Genomic DNA, 16352 nt, shown 5'->3' on the forward strand with positions numbered 1-16352 from the left:
AATTTTGGATTTTTCCTTAAAATGATCTTTCCTTTCAAATGTTAATTTTTTATTGATTTGTGTTTCCTTAAAACTTTCTTTACTTAAAATTGGCTTTCCATGATTTGGTTTCCTCCAATGTGGTAGTTTCTGTTTTTTCCATTAATTCACTTACATCAGATTTTTATCTCTGCTGTCTATTTTTTGTAAACTGTTGAAGTCAACATAATTGTGATTTTTCTCGAATCTGTTCTACTCCTGAGGAAGTATACGAACTGATTTAATATTAACACCTCTTGTATATGCTGTGGTATTTGATCTGCCATGAAAGCAGCCCAGCAGCCAGCATCCCAGTAGGTTGCCTGAAGTGCAAAAACAAAATTGCATTTAGCAGTAATTATGGTACAGCACAGAATGTCTAATGAGTTTAAAACTGATTTATTTTTGTGCATGATGAAAGCACAGCAAATTTGATGTTGCTCATTCCCAACTGTCGGGTTTGCAAAGTTATTGTGATGCAAGAAACTTCACAAACAAAGGTAAAAGTAGTGTTACAAAGTCAGAAAGGACCGGTACCGTATTACATGCACACAGGAAACTGAAAGTCTTATGCATACCATTAATTAAGTGGTCACGAGGCGCACTGGCACTCCACAAAATAAATAACATCTTAGCGAAGGGAAGAAGACATCTGTGACATATAGTGTCACCCACTCCTTATAAGAATGGAAGGCCAGGTCGGTGCTAAGACTACTTGTGATGTCATACTGGATGAGTAACACTGATAATAATTTGTTGATGTTTGTCCAAGACAATCCATACTATATACGATTTATATTTATGATATATAAACATTGTCGGTAAAGTCTGTTGTTTACAGTACTAAAAACTGTCACATAAAGTCTAAAAATTGTGGTTAATGCAGGTCCATTGAGCATCCTATGGAGTGATTAGGGAGTCTCCTGTCTCGAGCCCCTGAATCTCTTCGAGTGGAAGGGTCTCTTTCGGTGGTGGATCTGTGGTGTTTTCTGTCCTTGAAGCACACCTCCAGTAAGCAGTGTTTGCAGCCAGACACATCACAGCATGGATCTGAAAAAGAAAGCAAACTGGTAGACACTCTACTTACAATATAAATCTCCATTCAAAAGTGCGTTCCCTTTTTAACTTGTTGTTTTAATTTAGAACGTAGTGGTTTATTCTGAGCCCCACAGTGACTGTCAGATCTGTGAGATCTGGTGCAAGCCAATAGTATGCTCAGTTTCATATCCATAGATAATCAAAATTTAAATAAGGTCCTACTGGTGTATTTTCTTCCACTCATCAATACTGGATTTACCTGGAGAACTGGTAATGATAAGATGTTGGAAATCTGGCACGGATGTACTTTTACTAATCAATAAGAGCAAAATAAAATATGTTACTCATTCCAACATGTGAAACTCAGAATCAGAAGCTTCAAGCTCCCAGGTGAAAAACTACCAAGTGTGGTAATTAATCAGTGCTTAATTTGAACCGGTACCAGCTGTTTGTCTAATGTTCAGATAAGCACAACAACAGTGTTAAATAATTAGACATACATTAAAAATTAATAATACCTGCCGTCCACCCCATTCTTATAGCTTTATGTGTTTCAGAACTGTTTGAATTGTTACAATTGGAGAAGTGCAATGGTTAGCAGTTGTGTAGGTACTGTCACTAGCCACACTAGCTAGGGCAATTGGTGATGTCTGTCTGGTAGACATTTATGAATTGAGAGGAACCACCTTCAAGGCAGGTACTGCCAATGCATTCTAACTTTGCCGTACAGCTCCGTCAAACCTGACGGTGGTGTATGGCAAAGTAATTTTTTAAAATTTATTTTCAAAATCAAAACTTCAAATTGAGACTTTGTTTCTGAAAATAAAAAAATAGCAATACCCCCCTTGCCATGGAAGTTTTCGCCCATGACGAAAGGGGCGTTTAGCAGTTTTCACTGCCCCTTACTGCTAGTGTTTTCGTGGTGGAGATGAGCAGTGAAAACTGACCCGTATGTGCGCCCATCTTCATTAGATGGGTGAACATGCAGTACAATCTCCGACAGCCCTTACTCCATCAGGTATCGAAGGGATGTAACCACAGCCGAGGCGGAGTAGTTTCCACCTTTGTTACACAAGATGCTTGACCACATTAAAATTGGGTGGTAGGACCATTATGGTGGCGGAAAGGGTACTCATTCACCTTTGTGATGGAGTACCCTTTTCCGCCAACATATAACTCAGGCCCTAAGTTTCAAAATGTGTCTGATGGAGCTCCTTTGCATTTTTTTGGTGCCTGCCCATCTGGCTTCACGGTGGTCCTAGGTAGAGACAGACATACTGAATGGTGTTGAACATTCCATATTTATCATTTAATTTTTTTACTGGAGACAGTTGCCCTTTAAGACGCAGGCCCTCAGACCCTGAAAAATATGGGAGATATTTGAGATTCTTCACAAATTCGAGAGCACTCTCAAAATAACTGATGCTTTAATAGCAATGGGTTGTAAACATGAATGTGAAACAGTGAAAGAAAACAAGTTGAAAATAAACAAGTGTCCATTCTAGGCACTCTGTTCTCATCCCCTCTTTATTTGCACTCTGCTCTCCCCTCTCTTAAAACCTGAATGAGGTAATAAACATGTGAAGGGTGGCTAATTAACAAAGAATCTAGAGCTGAGTTACCTTTCATGTGCACCATTTGTCATGTTTAGCTGATTAAACAACTCTCGAAGATTGGAAAAGTGTTGTCCTGCTGACATGGGGTGATATATCAGCTCTAATATTCATCAGCCACTCTGCAGATTGGCTGCCTGTTTCGACAAGGGCCTTCACGCCTTGTGACACACAAGGCACATTGTTGGACTACTTTCTCCCATAAGCTACCGCGCTGTGACAGCAGCATCAGAGTGAAGGTAGCATCTTCCAGCAGGGAATGGCAGTCGATGTGCAATCCAAAATAAAGTGGTAATCCAATGGAAAGACATGCATCTCGGTTACTTTTTCCCATGTATGAAAGATTATGTCGCACCTGTTTCCCTGAACGTTGACTTTTGTGTAATTTGCCATTAGTTTGACAGGAGAGTAACAGTTGTATTTCATGCACTTGCACTTCACAAATGTCAGCCACGAAGAAGCGTATCACATAGCTACCGAGGATGCATATGCCAGATTTTTGTCTTTCCAACACACTTCATTTTTGTCACAGTAAATGCTTAATTTGGAAAAGATAAGTGCCCTTGCAGGTTAGGTCTGACCTAACTGCCAGACTTATTGTTACCAATTCTTTTAATGTAAACATAGAATGGGCTTTGTCTACAACCAGCGGAGAATTACCTTCTCATAAAATGCTATTGGCTGTTTTGTTTACCATTCCACCTTCTTTGGAGTGTTAACATTGTAAAGCTAAGGGATTATTTTACATCTGAAAAATGCACTCAATCATAACACATTCACCTCTTGATCTCATACATGCATTGTTTGAAGGAAGCAACTTTTTCTTTGTCTTGCAATGGGCATCTGTAACTTATTTGTCATTAACCAGTATGAGCCTGACCATTAGGCTTCAATTTAACAGGTTTTATTTTTTTATTTTCAGACAGGTCTCCTTCCTTTTAGGTAAATAACATCACCACCACCAGTGCCACTATCATCAACATACAACCACCACAACCAGCCTGACCTCAAACACCATTACCAACATTACAATTACCATTACTATCACCTTTATTACTGTAATTACTTCCATTACCAGCAGCACCACCACATTTCTGCTGCAATTACCAGCTCATTAACAACACCACTGTTACCAACAACACTGTTATCACTACCCTCAGCACCATAATTACCTCCACCACCACCATCAAAGCCAATAGATCTATTTTTAATGAGCTAACATAAAGAAATACAAGCATGAACAACGATGTTGACATGTTTTAGCTCATTGAAGTTGGTTTTGCCAAGGCTCTTTTTCTTAGGTGCCCACCACTAGTGTCAGGGTTGCTGAAAAGTAAGACTGCCTAGCATTGATTCCACATCCTGCCTCTTTCTTTCTTAGCGTTACACTTCCTGTCTCTTTATCACATTCTTGCAGGAACTTTTTCATCCCTTTATGTTACGGTTTCCCTCTCTTGTTGTTACTCTTTCCTTCTACCTTTTATATTTCTCTCACTCTAGCTCTGGATGAACTCTGAGGATGAAATATAAGTGCCTGTCTCCAAAGGCGAGTTCTGCTGCCCACAACCTGCACAAATAAATCAATGTTGGAACAGCGTACAGACCTATATTCTTCCCTAATTCCCATTGGACATTTTAGCAGCAAACAAACATTTGCTGTCCATTCAGCCAAGCACAGAGAGCCCTTTCTAATGAGGAAATATATTTTGCCATGTGGGAAGAGGACAATGACATGAATTGATGTAGCTGCCTCCTACATACTGGAGGCCTAAATTTTTAACATGGGTATGTAGTCAGGGTCGCTTGGGATTTGGATAAGAAAAGAACTTAGAATCGGAGTGCCCGTACAATAGACTACACTACAAGAAGTTTAACGACAATTTGCAGAATAATTGTTTTTTGAACCTGTATTTAAACCGTAGTTCGACATTCCATTTAGTCTATGCTTTTGGCAAATGGGAGACAGTGGTCAACATGGGAGCCTGCAATCCTTGTAGAAAAGCCTGTCGGTAATTTTCTTATTTTAGGCGACTTGTGCCACACATAGTCGTCTGGTTCTAATATAGTTTTTGCAACAAATATCCAACTGTCTTTTTTGGTGTGTTTAATTATACATAGAGATTTTTATTTTATTCCTCATGTTTACAAACATCCAAACTGTTTCCTATGAAAGAGCACCACACAAAGGGTATAAGTAGTATGTGGGAAGGGCTATGGTGTGACCCTGTATCAAAAGGAATAAAGTACACCGCTGTACATTATAAGGATATTTCAAGTTACCTCGGAGGTCCATGACTTTCTGAAAGTGCTCTGTTTTAGCCTCGTTCCTCCATATGGTCAAGGAACTCCTCGGTGACTTGCAACGGCCTTATAATATATGGCAGCCAGGGATACTTTGTCCCATATATTGCTGTACTACACACTCTTTGACATACGTTCCACACTATATCAGAGGATCACAAATTCCCTTGCTGCTGAGTGTGATTCTAATCATTGTTTGTTGTACTTATGTGCTCTATGGTATTATATTGTCATCTTACTTTGAGTTTTGTATTTTCCAACAAGGAGAACAAGACTTTCCGTCCATTATTTTTCACCAGTCTTTCAGGCTAAAATTTAGTATAGCGTGTGGTTAGCTCCCAACAGCTGGGCTCAACATGTAATATTTTTTGTAGGGCGTATTGTGTTTGTTTTACTATGGGGCACAAATGTGTTTATGTCACCTAAAAGATGTATGCGAATTGGTGGTGTGCATGCAAGTAATTGTGTTTCAGAAAAGGGACATGAAGTTTGCTTTATGACATCAAAATGGCTCTGTGAGTATTGCACTCTGCTGACATCTGCTAGGATGTGCAGGGTCAGAATCTGAATGCCAGGACGAATAACTCAGCCTACCATAGTTTCGTAATCTGCAAATCAGGTGCCAGTAAACTGGGAAATAGCAACGTTATGTTCAATGCTTACAAATGGTGGATGTTAGATATACAGTGTTCCATAAGCTGACATTATGTACTTGATTTTTCGTGGACAATATTCAGGTTTGTGTTTCTGTGGGTCACATAAATGCATTTGAGGGATTTTTGGATTCATAGATGCTTTGCACTGAGTACCTGCATGTTTGCATTTATGAGACCCATGCATGTGTTTGTATTGCTCTTGTGAGCATGCAGTTTTTTGTGTTTTTGACGAGCAGACACATGAGTTTATATCTTTGTGGGACACATAAATGTGTGCTTGTTAAACAAATATATCTTTATATTTTGTGGGGTACATACTTCTGTTTGTGTTTTTCTGGGGCATATAAAAAAACTTGTGGAAATGCAATTAACTTTATAGGCAGTACAACAATGAAGAGACTTGTAGGCTCTTCGATCGTTCATTCAATAATATTGTCTCGCACAAAAGATCCAACACAGACAAGAACTGTATACAGAATTTATTTGTGTTTATTTTCTTTACTTTCCCTTGAGTACAGTTTGCAAATATGACTAAAGTCACTGTCCCGGTTCATGTTAAAAGTTAAAATAATAAAAGAATATACAATAGTTTCCATTATCTTTGTGTGTTTGTTGATAGTTTCTTGATAATTGACGCAAGAAGTAAAAAGAACCAACACAAACAACTTCTATTGTTTTACCTTAATGAGTTTCCTCCCACAACACGCATATATGGCATGATGTAGGCAATTACATCTGTGTGCACAGTTGCACAGATATTACACTGTCTTTACTTTACCAAAGACCATTTCAGAATCTCTGCACTCAAACGGTAATCACTGCTGCCCAAGGTTGTCCACTTATAACACAATATACATTCTCAACTTCTGGCTCCAATATAACTCTCTTTAATGCTACTAAGCATTTCTAGGGCCCTCAAAAGCTATCATATAACACATACATTTTTGTAGTAGCCTATCCATCGTTCATCTCCAGTGATACCCTGGGGCCCATGTCATGGATGAAAATGAAAATTCACTGCATGTCCCTTCTCCAGTGCTTGGTACTACACATTGAGCCCTGCATTAGATAATAACTTACAGTGACTCAATTTTTTCCTTTTACGCTACACAATGCAGCAGATGGATGTTCCTTATGTATTTTTCAGATGGTCTGATCCTTTCAGTAAATTAGATACTCAACGCCAGGGGTAAGCATTATTAGTAGGACAAGTACAGTACAGACGTTCTAGAGAATTACATTTTTAACAGTAATAGTGCAGTGAAGGAAAAAGTAAAGTTACATGTAACAACCTCCACTAAATTTGCAGATACTACCAACACAATTTTAGGAAATAGCAATTAATAATCCTGCACCCATCCATGCATGCGTTAATTTACACATGCATTCATCATACATATTTGTGTGTCATAGAGTTCATAGAAACAACCATTTTCCAGAGAGGTGTGTATGATGTACATAAAGCCCACTTAATCCTAAGCAATATCATTTTCACTTATTGACACTTCAGATTTTTCATCAGGAAATATGCCAGTGCAAACTGAAACCACCTTGTCAACATAGAGTGTTGTCTGAAATAAATAACTAAACAAGTTCAAAGTAAGTTGCAGTTATACACAGGCTTAGCAACATATGTTTGTTGCACATATGTTATTTCTTATATATTACAAAACATATAACCTATATCCTGACGATTAGGATACTAATTCAAGATGTTTCCGGACAGATCTCAATATTCCCCATCTTGGTTTTTTAAAGATTTAAACTTAGTTCGCACATATATTTAGATTTATTATCTTTCTATGTGACAGCTATAAAACTGAACATGTTTTAAGTACCAGAGGTAAATTGAATAGAATTTGCAATAAACAAACTTGGAACAAATTGGTTTTGCATAAGTTTGTCTGACTAGAAATATTTCTAAATTGCTTCAGAAAGAAACCTGATTTTTCAATTTAAAAATGTAAAGAATGTAGCTTTATCTCGGAGAAAACCTGTATTCTTAATTTCTTAGTTAGCAACATATCGTGGTGAAAAACAGTTTTCTAAATTTCAGCTTGGCACATATGTGTATGGAGTTCTCCACACCAACTTATAGTCGTACTACCAGACAAAAAGTATTTCTAAAAAGCACAACGTCTGTTAGTGAAAATATGCCAGTAGAATAAATGCATTTCTACTGGACCATTATGTCACTATGAGGATAAAATCAAGATGTAATATAAAGAAAATAGCTCTGAAGCAGACATTATGCAAAAACAGGAAGAGCACCATTGTGAAGATATCCAGCGAGCAGTACACACACAGATAGTTAAAATAAAGTCTTACAAACTTAGATACAGACTGAAGAATTATGCTTTATCTAAAAGAGAGGTAAATTGGGTTACACTCTCATGCAGTCGGTGGCAGCTTCTTTCTTACATGTTGGTGTCCAAGTTTACCTTTGAAGAGAAACCAGAGTTGCCAAACAAAACTGTGCTGTTGAACGATCAAGTGAACACAAGAGAAACAATGTTTGTGCTGCATAGTAAGGGCATCACGTTTTTTTATCCACATAGGCACCAGGCTTCCTTTTGGTGTAAGCAGGACCAAGCGGTTATTGAGTGCGGAACCCACTCGCCAGTGGGTGAAGGATCAGGGTAAGTGCTCTCTTCCTTCTTTAGGGAGATCCTTGCTCTTACTCCATTTTACACAGGTAGCAATCAAACAATGATGATATATGATTCTCCTAATTCAACATGTATATTGCTGCTTCATAGTAAATTGTATCTTCCAAAGATGAAATAGAGGATTGGATCCATAACCAAAATAGTTTTTTCCACAAAGATGACATTGAAACCAAAGGAGGGCAGTGTGCTGGTTATATTTTTCATGTCAGATGAATAGAGCACGCCTTTAGACAAAAGCTAAAGTTAAGGTATTGTAACTTCTCCATTGTCTTTTGCCTTCTAGTAGTTGATACGGAATTTGTCAACTGTAAATTTCCTTTCCTTGCAGGATGCTTTGGAGATAAATTGTTCAGCAGAGAGTGTGGTAATGCACATGTGTCAAAGGAGATATCCAATGTTGCTGCCTGTCTTATAATTACACAGGTTGTGCTTGGTACAAAGAGAAAGCTGGGAGAGACTTGGTAATGAATGCATAGTTATGAAGGAGGCTTGGTGTCATGTTGCAATTTTAAAGCTCCAATGTTAGAGAAAGAGTATGGCGTGCATCTCCGCTTCCATTGGAGATTAGAACTTTGTGACGGTGCTTCGGCCCATGACTTTGAGTACGGCAAAGTTGTATGTTGCAGCTATTATGTAAGTGAGCTGTGAAAAATGAGCAAGAGAGAAAAGGAGAGGAAGAGAGAAAGAAAACCGTGAAAATTAGATTGTACTTGAGATGGTTTGGCCAACAATTCATATTAGAAATTGTTCATTAGGTTTATTCTCTAAAACTGTATAAAATCCTATTTCAGAAATTAGGATTAATGCGTATACTGTAATAACTATTTTCAAAATAAATACCATCCATCAAATGTACAATGACCACTCACATTCTTTCTTTTATCTCTTCCCCATTCTTTTCTTTAAAGTATTTTGCCTCTTGCAATAATTAAGTCCTTATCCAATTGTTTCCTAATGATATATATAAAGAAGACAAATTTGTGAAGAAACACTATATTTGTGCCCTCTTTTAAAGGCTCTTTCACCTTCATTTAATCGGTTCATGCAGATATCAAAAATGGCATAAACCATATGTTGATTAACCTCTTTCTTCAAGCTAAGAAATATGCCAGTCCCAAAGACTGCAAGGTTTAGTTGTACCTTTCATCTTGTCAAATTTGTGATTGGCGCTTTTGGCAACAACTATATTTGCCCAACTCTGTCTCTTTAGACTTCAGTTTGATTTATGCCAGTTTCATCTTTCCACTTCTAAAAAAAAGCATTCTGCTCACAACATTTCAAGGGCAAATTAAAACGTTTCTCTCTTTTTATTTTTTCCATTTTCTTAGTTTGATCTTTATGGTTTGGGAGTTGTGTGAAAATACAGTATGGCTAGACCTATATACTAAAATTACATTGGACTAAATTATTTGTATAGAGATTTAGAGTGTCACATCTGAAAAAAGATTATTTAGTTTTTCCTGGAAAGGAGGAAAAATAGTACAAATGACTGTCAAGAATAGCTAGCCCTTGTGTTTCTGGAGTCCCCCCATATGATTCTGAACATGAAATCTACAACCGAATGTTTGACAGAAAAATTGATCAACTAACTGTGACATGCATTTAATACTCATATATCAATATATTTATATGAAAATAATTGGGTTAGTCTTTCATCACACAACTGCCAACAAGCACTTTTTGCAGGCATTTAAAAATTATTCATGATGCATGTAAACATCACTGCAATAAGTATTATTTGTGTCCACGTTTTGCTATGTTTTTTAAAGCTTTAGTCACAGCATCTATTAATTTTAATGTTTTAAGCCGCTATTTTTCATTGACACTATTTCCTACCTGTTCTGGCGAGGGGCCTCCTGCTCCTGGTGGCCACTGGGGTGTTGTTTCCTCAATCCTTACGCATTGACATGCACAGGCACCATTTTGGGAGGGTCAGCGGTCTAGTCTTGCGACCAGTAGACCCTTCCCTCTATTTAATGGGAGCCACGTCATGGACGCGCAGTGGACTCCTGGGGGATACTACGGGTAACGTCAGCCTCACAGGGCATTGTTTGAACATTTAACACTGTTCTGTTTTACTGCATTCTCCTGCACTGCTGCTTGTTGCAGGAGGGTTATGTTTTGTAAAACTTAATTTACGGCATCTATAAATTTAAATTTTTTAAGCTGCTATTTTTCATTGACGCTCTTTCCTACCTGTTCTGGCGAGGGGCCTCCTGCTCCCTGCGGCCAGTGGGGTGTTGTTTCATCACTCCTTACTCATTGACATGCACAGCCACCATTTTGGGAGGGTCAGCGATCTAGTCTTGCGACCGGTAGACCCTTCCCTCTACTTAAAGGGAGCCGCATCGTGGACGTGCAGCAGACTCCCGGGGGATACTCCGTGTAACGGAAGTCTTGCTGGGAATTGTTGGAACATTTAACACTGTTATTTTTTAGTGCATTCTCCTGCACTGCCACGTCTTGCAGGGTGCAGGAGTGTTATGTTTTTTAAAGCTTAATTCACGCCATCAATTAATTTTCATGTTTGAAGCTACTATTTTTCATTGATACTCTTTCCTACCTGTTCTGGCGAGGGGCTTCCTGCTGCTTGCGGCCATTGAGGTGTTGTTTCCTCACTCCTTACGCATTAACACACACAGGTGCCATTTTTGGAGGGTCAACGGTCTAGTATTGGGACTGGTAGACCCTTCCCTCTACTTAATGGGAGCCACATTGCAAACATGCAGCGGACTCCAGGGCATACTGCGGGTAACGTCAGCCTCACTGAGCATTACTTGAACATTTAACACTGTTCTGTTCTACTGCATTCTCCTGCACTGCTGCGTGTTGCAGGGTGCAGGAGTGTTATGTTTTTAACGCTTAATTCACTGTATCTATTAATAATAATGTTTTAAACCGCTATTTTTCACTGACACTCTTTCCTATCTGTTCTGGCGAGGGGCCTCCTGCTCCTTGCGGCCACTGGGGTGTTGTTTCTTCACTCCTTATGCATTGACACCCACAGGTGTCATTTTGGGATGGCCAACGTTCTAGTCTTGCGACCAGTAGACCCTTTCCTCTAGTTAATAGGAGCAGCGGACGTACACACCTGGCGCGCTGATGCCTTGCCGAAGGCGCCAAAGGCAAACCCATCCTTGCTCCGTTCAATCTCAGCACCAGCCCCCCTGCCGGTTTCGCTCCCCAGCTCAGCGATGGTTTTAGGTATTCTAGGGAAAAGCTACATAATCTTAACTCTGAAGCCTGGTTCTGCATAGACCCTACGCTGTCTCCTGCAGATGTATCATTAGGTCAAACATGTCCGGTCTGTTCTCTCACACTTAACCGACACAAGATAAATTCTCTTAGCCATAATGTGGCTGGAATCCGTAAATGCATAGTAGAAACAATAAAACGCACTCTGTTGAATGCTTGTTAACTTATAAAACATGCAGTGGAAATGGCTGACCTTTTAGACAATGCTAGTATTGATATTGTCTTTGTTACTGAGACCTGGGCGGATGCAGCCTTCGGTCCTGACCTGGTTATTGCCACCCCCCCAGATACTCGTTAATCAGGCTGGACCACACAGAGAAAAGAGGCGGCGGTCTAGCAATTCTCTTTAAGGACAAATTCAAGGTTAGGTTTGACCCCCTACTCCATTCTGGTTGTGAAGCCATGGCTTTAAAAAAATGGTCTTTCAAACTACTACTCTTTTAATGGTGCCCTGATTTATAGATCCCCTGTTCCTAGAAATCTCTTTTTAAACATGGATAAAACACCATGGGACATCAAAGCCTACGCCTCTGATTTCACCATCCTTGGCGATTTTAATTTTAATTTGTTGAATAAAGAGGACTCCGATACTCGTGATCTTACTGCTTCATTTTCTCTTTTAGGCCTGTCTCAATTATTTCTTGGCCCCACGCATTCTGGGGGCCACACCCTTGATGGCATTTCCTCGGACTGCTCTTTTATTCAGAGTACTTTCCCCATACCGCTACTGTGGTCAGACCATAAGGCAGTGATGTTCCAACTTAATTTAGTGAACCACTGATCTGAAGAGCCTATGACCCTGCCTACCTCCAGCTATCGACCTTGGCACAAAATATCGAAAGGCCAACTGACGTGTGCCTTAACTCAATCCAATAAACCAGTTCCTTCTGATCTTGACTTAGCTACAGATGATTATCATCAATGGATCAGTGCTTCCATTGATGATTTAGCGCCAGTCAAATGTGGAAATAACAATCGACCTACACCATCTGAACCCTGGTTCGATGAAGAGCTTAGACTGGCCAAACAATCTTGTAGAGGCTAGAGAGAAAGGGGAGGTCGAACTATAGTACAGACAACAAAGGTATTTACAAAGCAGAGCTATTAGTATACAAAACTCTCCTGATTAAAGCCAAATCCAAATTAATTCAGCAATGAATACTCCCAAAGAGTTTTTCCCTACAGTGGTCAAACTTAGCAATCCTTTGCCAGCTAGAAATTCTAATGTGGATGCTTCTTTCTGTAACACACTCGCTACATTCTTTAAAGACAAGGTAGAGGTTATCTTTAACGTCTTGGCTACTAGCCTAAGCTCAGAGGGGAGGCAGTGACATCTGATGGTTCCATTTAAGGATTGATACTAGTGAAGCTACCAATTTGGATGCTGAATTATCAGAGTCATATCAGTCTATGAATGCTATTTTTTCTGCCTTCTCTCCCCTTACAATTGGTCAAGTAACAGATTTGTCTAATCAAATCAAACAGGGTCACCTTTTGATCCTTGTCCACCTAGAGTACTAAAGCTAGTCTCTGCCATTGTTCCCGGGCACCTCTTAGTGATTTTTAATCAAATGCTCCTTCTAGGTTATTTCCCATAAAGATGGAAAATAGCATCAATCCTTCCTCTTTTAAAAAAGCCGAACTTGGATGCTGATAATCCTAGCAACTATGGGCCATTCTCTCGGCTTCCTTTTCCGGCCACGATGGTAGAGAAGGCCATGAACACCGAGATTTCTCTATTCATCCAGGAATATAAATCGCTAGATTCTTCTTAGTTTGGCTTTAGAAGCCAACACAGCATGGACACAGCTTTGATTACAGCCTCTGAGTATGTCAGAGCAACCTTAGATAAGGGAGGAAACGCTGCCTTAATTTTGTTAGATCTCTTGGCAGCATCCGATAATGTTAACCATGAATTCCTTATCAATCGTCTATTTGAGATAGGAGTCAGAGGTAGCGCCCTTAAGCTCCTTAGATCCTTTCTCACAGATTGAGTTCAATTTGTGGAATGTAACAGCCATAGGTCAACATCCTTTACTCTACCCTGTGGAGTACCACAAGGATCGGCACTGAGTTCAACTCTTTTCAATCTCTACGTTACTCCTCTAGCCTCACTGATCAAAGGTTTTTGCTTTTCAGTTGTCTTATACGCTGATCGACGTGTCAGTCACAGAAGATCTTGACAGAACTGCAGAATGTTTTCACAACTGCATGCTACAGATCGGTAGTTGGATGTCCAACAATTTTCTGAAATTAAACTCAAACAAAACGAGGTGCTACTCTTTGGAAATTGCCCATCATTTTGGTCCCCCAGTTGGGGGATTCAGTAAATGGGTGCGCTCCCAACTGCTGTTCCCAAAGTGAAAAATTTGGGAGTCCAATTTGATGAAAAGCTTTCCTTTGTGGGACACGCTAATGCCATCACCTCCTCATGTTTCTTTATGTTTAAATCACTTATTCATTTCTTCAGACCTATGCAAAGCAGTGATTACTGCACTAGTTTTTTCTTACATAGACTATTGCATTGGGCTTTTTCTGACGGCTTACAAGAAAGCTCTGGACAAGCTTCAAATGGTCCAAAATGCAGCGACCAGACTGCTTCTAGGGATATAAAAACATCAAACAGTGTCCAATTTCCCCCCCTTACTTCATTGGCTCCCGGTAAGAAAGTGGGTAATGTTCAAGTCTCTGTGCATAGCCTTTAAGGCCCTTCATCCTGAAGGTCCAGAATCCATCAGACAGCTCTTTCAACAGTACACTCCTTCCAGCACTCTAAGATCCTCCTCCCAGGCCAATTTGGTTGTACCTAAATTCAAAAGAGCCACTTGGGGAGGTAAAAGCTTTGCAGTGGCGACTGTCAAAATTTGGAACTCTGTGCCTCTGAAACTAAAAACCTCAAAAAATCTGTCTATCTTTTGTAAGGTTCTTAAAACCGGGCTGTATAATAATTAGCTCAGCAACGATTTTGTTTCCTCTGCTCTACACATGACATTTGGTTTTATCCATCACCCTTTCCTACCTACTGGGAGCCAGCGCCTAGACACCTACAGGTAGTAGTGAGCTTTAGAAATCCTAATTTAATTTCATTTCAATTTCAAGATACAGTTGGTGTCTCAGTTATTTTCTGGTAATCTTTCTAACTTTTTCCACCATGTTGCCCTGAAATTCGAATCAACATTCATGCTTTTACTGATAAATATATCCTACTTAAACTCTTATTGATTTATTTATTTATTTCAGGTCACAATTCTAGAAGAGAAAGGATTTGCCACTTCCATAACTTAAAACAGTGCAGCAGACTGTATACATTGCTGAATCTAATGATGGTACTCTCCCTTAATCTTGTGGTAACAGCAACAGACAGAAGAATTTTCAAACAAATATGTTTCTTGAACTGCCATTCTTAACTTTGTACTTAGTATATGAGGTTCGTACACCTCAGTAGCGGCTCGTGGAGGGAGTGTGCAGGGCGGGGGCGGGGCGGGGCAGGGTGGGGGGTAGTAAACTACGGCATACGGCCGAACAGAGTTAAGTAACTAAATAAATAAATAAAACAAATTACATTGCATGTGCTTCATCACAAATGGCGATGCACCGCCCCGCATCTGCGATGCACTGCCCCGCAGCACTCCATCCACGAGCCGCTACTGGTACACCTTAATGCTGGTAAACTGAATGGTCACTAAATCAAAATACGGCTAATAGACAGGAAACAAAGACTAGCAATTATTTTGATTCCCACCTACATGATTGAATTTAGTACATCAGTTACAACCTGTTAAGACAGGCTGTGAAGCTCAGGTGACTATGTCGTTTTTTGTACTTTGCAATCTGTGGTCTGTAGAAAAATGTTGTTCAAGGATTTAACCTGTGCATTATTCAAGTTCTCCTGTTTTCTAAAGGGGTGGGGTAGCTATGAAGGAAATATGTATTGCAACCACTTGCTAAATGATACCTCGTCGTAGTTTGTTTCCCGAATGAAAAGGTAACTTTATTCACTTACACCTAATATGCTATGCATTTTCACATACCTTTATAAATGTGAAATGATACCTACTACTATTCACATTGCTCATCATAATGAAGATTCTTAAAGGTTTTCTGGAGTTTTGTGTAGACAAAATATATATATATATTTATATACCTCTAGGCACAATTCGAGACCGTTTCTGGCCAAATCATTTTTCACCAGATATGTATTTTGAAAGATTTATTTAAAAAGTAAAATATTTGTTCAAGTAAGATAGCAAATGTGTACTCTCGAGGAAATACTTTTGCTATTTGAATAGCTATACAACAGATAATTTATTTTTAAAACATAAAGCTGAGGATGAAATGTGCACTAATAATATTTCAGAGGCAATAATACTATTTTACTATGAAATGGTGCATTTAAAAATGTGTTAGTCACCACCTCCACTCACATCGACGGCCCACCAAATCTAGAGACTGCTCTTGGGCGGCAGTCTTGTTAACGCAGAGCAGTTTCTGAACCAATTCGAGGATAATGATGCAGTGAGGGCACATCTGCCCTGCGAAAGGGGCAGAGCAGACTTGTCTGAATATGTGTTTCATCATTAGTCCCATGCAAAAACAAAATTCATTTGGAGACTGTGCAGCATGGCTAAAGGCATTTTTAAAAAGCCTTTGACACTGCTGGCTGAGATACATGCACCAGTAGTGTGTGCGCTTAAAAAATGTTACGCCACCTTTTTTTTCTTTGTAGTTACTGATCCAAGTTAGCACAACAACTAAAAAGAATAAAACAGTGTGAAAGAACTTTTTCGTAAAACGAATGGAGG

The 16352-nt window shown here is 39.4% G+C and overlaps 1 protein-coding gene across 3 annotated transcripts in view; it reads right to left on the bottom strand.

Moving 5' to 3' along the window:
* Positions 1-401: 401 nt before the first annotated feature.
* The window catches only part of PLP1 (proteolipid protein 1), an 81138-nt gene continuing 65187 nt past the window's right edge, over positions 402-16352 (bottom strand). For 2 of the 3 annotated variants that reach the window (XM_085607701.1, XM_085607700.1), the window contains exon 7: positions 402-1068. In XM_085607701.1, the coding sequence (XP_085463827.1) occupies positions 919-1068 (150 nt within the window). In that variant the 3' untranslated portion in view covers positions 402-918. Of the gene's footprint in view, positions 1069-6090; positions 8938-16352 lie in introns of those variants that run through there. The other variant, XM_085607699.1, reaches the window with a different exon arrangement.

This window comes from Triturus cristatus, chromosome 5_2, assembly GCF_964204655.1.
Source record: "Triturus cristatus chromosome 5_2, aTriCri1.1, whole genome shotgun sequence".
NCBI lineage: Eukaryota > Metazoa > Chordata > Amphibia > Caudata > Salamandridae > Triturus > Triturus cristatus.